Source organism: Propithecus coquereli, unplaced genomic scaffold (genome assembly GCF_000956105.1).
Source record: "Propithecus coquereli isolate 6110/MARCELLA unplaced genomic scaffold, Pcoq_1.0 Scaffold75, whole genome shotgun sequence".
Lineage (NCBI taxonomy): Eukaryota > Metazoa > Chordata > Mammalia > Primates > Indriidae > Propithecus > Propithecus coquereli.
In genome coordinates, this window is record NW_012153618.1 from 522,279 (window position 1) to 525,962 (window position 3,684).

General features: G+C 34.0%; 1 protein-coding gene across 1 annotated transcript in view; it reads left to right on the top strand.

Annotated features, from left to right (window-relative positions):
* Positions 1-3,684, top strand: part of KMT2C (lysine (K)-specific methyltransferase 2C) — a 127,732-nt gene that overhangs the window by 90,689 nt on the left and 33,359 nt on the right. The window contains exons 34-35 of the mRNA XM_012662137.1: positions 37-100; positions 1,910-2,142. Coding sequence (XP_012517591.1) covers positions 37-100; positions 1,910-2,142 — 297 coding nt within the window. The remainder of the gene's footprint in view (positions 1-36; positions 101-1,909; positions 2,143-3,684) is intronic.

Consider the following 3,684-nt stretch of genomic DNA (forward strand, 5'->3'; position numbering starts at 1 on the left):
TGGAATAAACATATTTGTAAATTTTACTTATTTTAGGATGGCAGTATAACACATCAGATTTCTAGGCCTAATCCTCCAAATTTTGGTCCAGGCTTTGTCAGTAAGTATAAATCTAATAAGTTATGTGTTTTTGGGGGATTGCTTGTTTTTGCACTACATTTATGTTGTTCTAAAAACTTGGAGTTAGTATAGGTATATTATTTTAACCCTAAGTGCCCTCATCTTACAGTAAACATCACTGCCCTGTTAGGCATCTTTTCTTGAAGGCATGTATTTTCATTGCTTTTTTTCCCACTATGCATGAGGAATTAGAGATAAGTATGTTAATACAGAAAAAATCATCTTCCCCATTCTCTTCAATATTGTTGTTGCTGTTTTCGTATATAGATTGGGCACTTGACAATCTATGGAATTAAACCACTTTTTGCTCTAAAGACTGTCTGCCTAAGTGACAAGGACACTAAATGGGAAAAACAAAGGGAATATGCTTAGAAATAGTTGGGTTTGCAGCATGGTATAAGGTCAGGTATGCAGGATCACCCTGGATCCTTTCTAGTTATCTTCAGGGGTCCCAAGGTGGTTCAGGATAGTATTTAAAGTTCTCCCCAAACTGAACCTTTCTGAAATCTTCAGACTGTTTAGCTAACTTTTTTTTCACCATTATTTTTCATTTTGCTCACCTCTGCTCTCCTGGTTCCAGAAACCAGAAAGGCTTTCCTTGCGGTAGGTCTCATTCTACCAGAAGCAGAACTTCTGAAATCTTGTGAAAAAGCCTGTTCTTGAAAAAATGCCCTTCAAATTTAGTAGACTAGATTTCAAGTTCATACATATACTGGAACTTCTGGGTTTAGGAACAAACCCAAAGTGTGACCTTTTGAAATTCCCCCATGTTAATTATGATTATAATTTGAATACATATTTGCATTAAAAACAAGTAAATGACTGTAACCAACTGGCTTTTTCTGGCTTTATTGTGCCCATTGGCTTTGGTTGGATTCTTAATGTATGACAATATTCTGTTATCATTGATGTTATTTTCAGCTAATGTCCTTCAAATTGTATTTATTTATTTCTTTGTCTTGTAGTGAGTCAAAAAGGTATATTCAGAATTTCACTACATAAGATGACTTTTTTTTTTTTTTGTGGCTTGTCATCAGTGCAGTAAAGTGCCCTTGCAGAGTAAAGAGGGGAATGTTGGCAGAAGATGAAGAGATGACTATTTGGGGAGATTCAATGATAGTCATAGAAGTAGCATAGGTTTTATGGTTAACTATTCCCTCCCCTTATTTATAAAAGTATAAATTATTAAAATAAAAATTAGTGTTTTCAATTTATGGATTTCCTTTATAAAATACAGACTTTAAATTGGCCCTTTCTAAAACATTCTGGGTTCCCTCCCTCTCAGCTTAGGACATTTTTTCATGATTAAGAAACAGGGAAGAACTTACAAACTAAGGAAAATTAGCATGGGACATGATTATCTAATCTAATGCACTAGACCTTATTGGGATATGTCTTACTTTGTCTCTTCAAAATCTGTAAAGTTGAATTAATAAAGTGCATATATAAGTTAGCATATAGTTCGGCTTGTGGGTTAGAGCATTTGTTAGTAGATAAAAGCATTCTGTTAGATAAGTCTTCTGTTTTTCAAAGATTGGATTTGTGGTATTTACAGCTATTAAATTAACCAGTATCCTAAGAATATGTATTCTCTAGCCTTCTTATTAAATATTTTTCTAAAATCTTATTTTATAGTCATATAATGATCCAGTTAGTATTTATGTTATCAAATTTTCTATTAAATAGTCATGGTGAAACTGTATTCCCTTACAAAATGAATTTGTGTAACTTTTATAATATTGGGCCCTTTAGAAAATTAACACAGATGAATTCTTAATTTTTTCCTCAGATGATTCACAACGTAAGCAGTATGAAGAATGGCTCCAGGAGACCCAACAGCTTCTTCAGATGCAGCAGAAATATCTTGAAGAACAAATTGGTGCACACAGAAAATCTAAGAAGGCCCTGTCAGCTAAGCAACGTACTGCCAAGAAAGCTGGGCGTGAGTTTCCAGAAGAGGATGCTGAACAACTCAAGCATGTTACTGAACAGCAAAGCATGGTTCAGAAACAGCTAGAACAGGTAATAAATAGGTTGGCAAAATAGAAACCATCAACAACTGTTAATGAGTAGAATGTTTCCTGAGGCCAGACTCATGGGGAGAATCCTGGGTTTAGGTGGTAGTAGCAAGAATCAGACCCAGAAAGTATTTTTTTCACGTGGAGTTGACCTTATTATTTAATATTTTGGTCTTAAAATACATTGGCATATGTTATGTAAAGGGCTCATTCCTGAAAAATGAAACCATTTTGCTGTTGTCCTCCGTTGTAAACCAGATGTTTCTCAAAATATTCAAATTGGATAATACTGAAAAAGAAGTTACCATTTTAAAATTTTATTTAAACAATAATAGGTTCAAAATGGGTTCAGAGACCGCTTCTAGGTATATTTATCCAAGTGGATTAAAAATCTAGGTTCACACAAAAACCTGTATATGACTTTTTATAGCAGCTCGACTCATAGTCACCAAAAACTGTAATGTGAATGGTTAAATAAAGCCTGGTACCAGCCATGCAGTGGACTACGACATAGCAATAAAAAAGAATGAACTCTTGATACATGCGACAACTTGGATCTCAGGAGCGTTGTGCTGAGTAAAAGAAGCCAATCCTTAAAGGTTATATACTGATTCCATTTATGTAACATTCTTAAAATGACAAAATTATAAAGGTAAACAATAGATTAGTGTTGGCTAAGAGTTAGGGAGGAGTGTTTGACTACAAAGAGGGGGCATGAGGAAGCTTTCTGGGGTGACAGCTCTTCTATCTTGATTGTGATGATGTCTACACTAATCTCTGCATGTGTTCAAGTTCATAGAATTGTGTAACTAAAAAGAAAACTTTGCCTTTAATTATCAATTTTAATTTTTAAAATGAAATTAAAAAGAAACCCAAATGTTAATGCTAGAAAGGGAGTGGGGTTTAATGTAGATTGGGTCAATAAAAATGTGAGTGCCCTCTGTAGTGAGTGCTTTGGCAAGCACCTTCACTTCCGTTGTCTTTTTAACCATGGGTACAACTGTTTGAAGAAGTTAGTATTTGTAGCCATTTTACAAATAAAGAAACTGGTGATTCATTGTAGAGGTTATGTGACATGTTTGCTCATAGCTAACTGTTGGATTAGCGATTTGGACTCGGATGTCTTCAAACCACAGCTACCGCAAAAATGTCCCAACAATAAGGTGATTATAATTCCTGTTGTTTAAAACTAGGACTGTTCCAGAATAAGAGTTTTCTTTTCTCTTTAAACTCACTCTCTGTTTTCATGTTTATTTCTTATACAGTATGTTTTAGCACTTTTATTGTCTTCTGTTATAATTGTACAAGATCTTTTCATGAGGGCCTAGGTTTTGCATATCCATGGCTAAAAATCTTATTTTAAAAGCTAATACTTGAAAAATGGAATATATTATGTTATTACAATAGCCAAAGATCCAGTGTAGTCTCATTAAGATAAGCAGTTGATGATAATGTTTTTAAAAGTATTATAAAATATTCTGGGAAAGCATGGATGACCACCTTATATGTTCCAGATACTGTTCTAGGTGGGTTTTTTTTTTTTTTT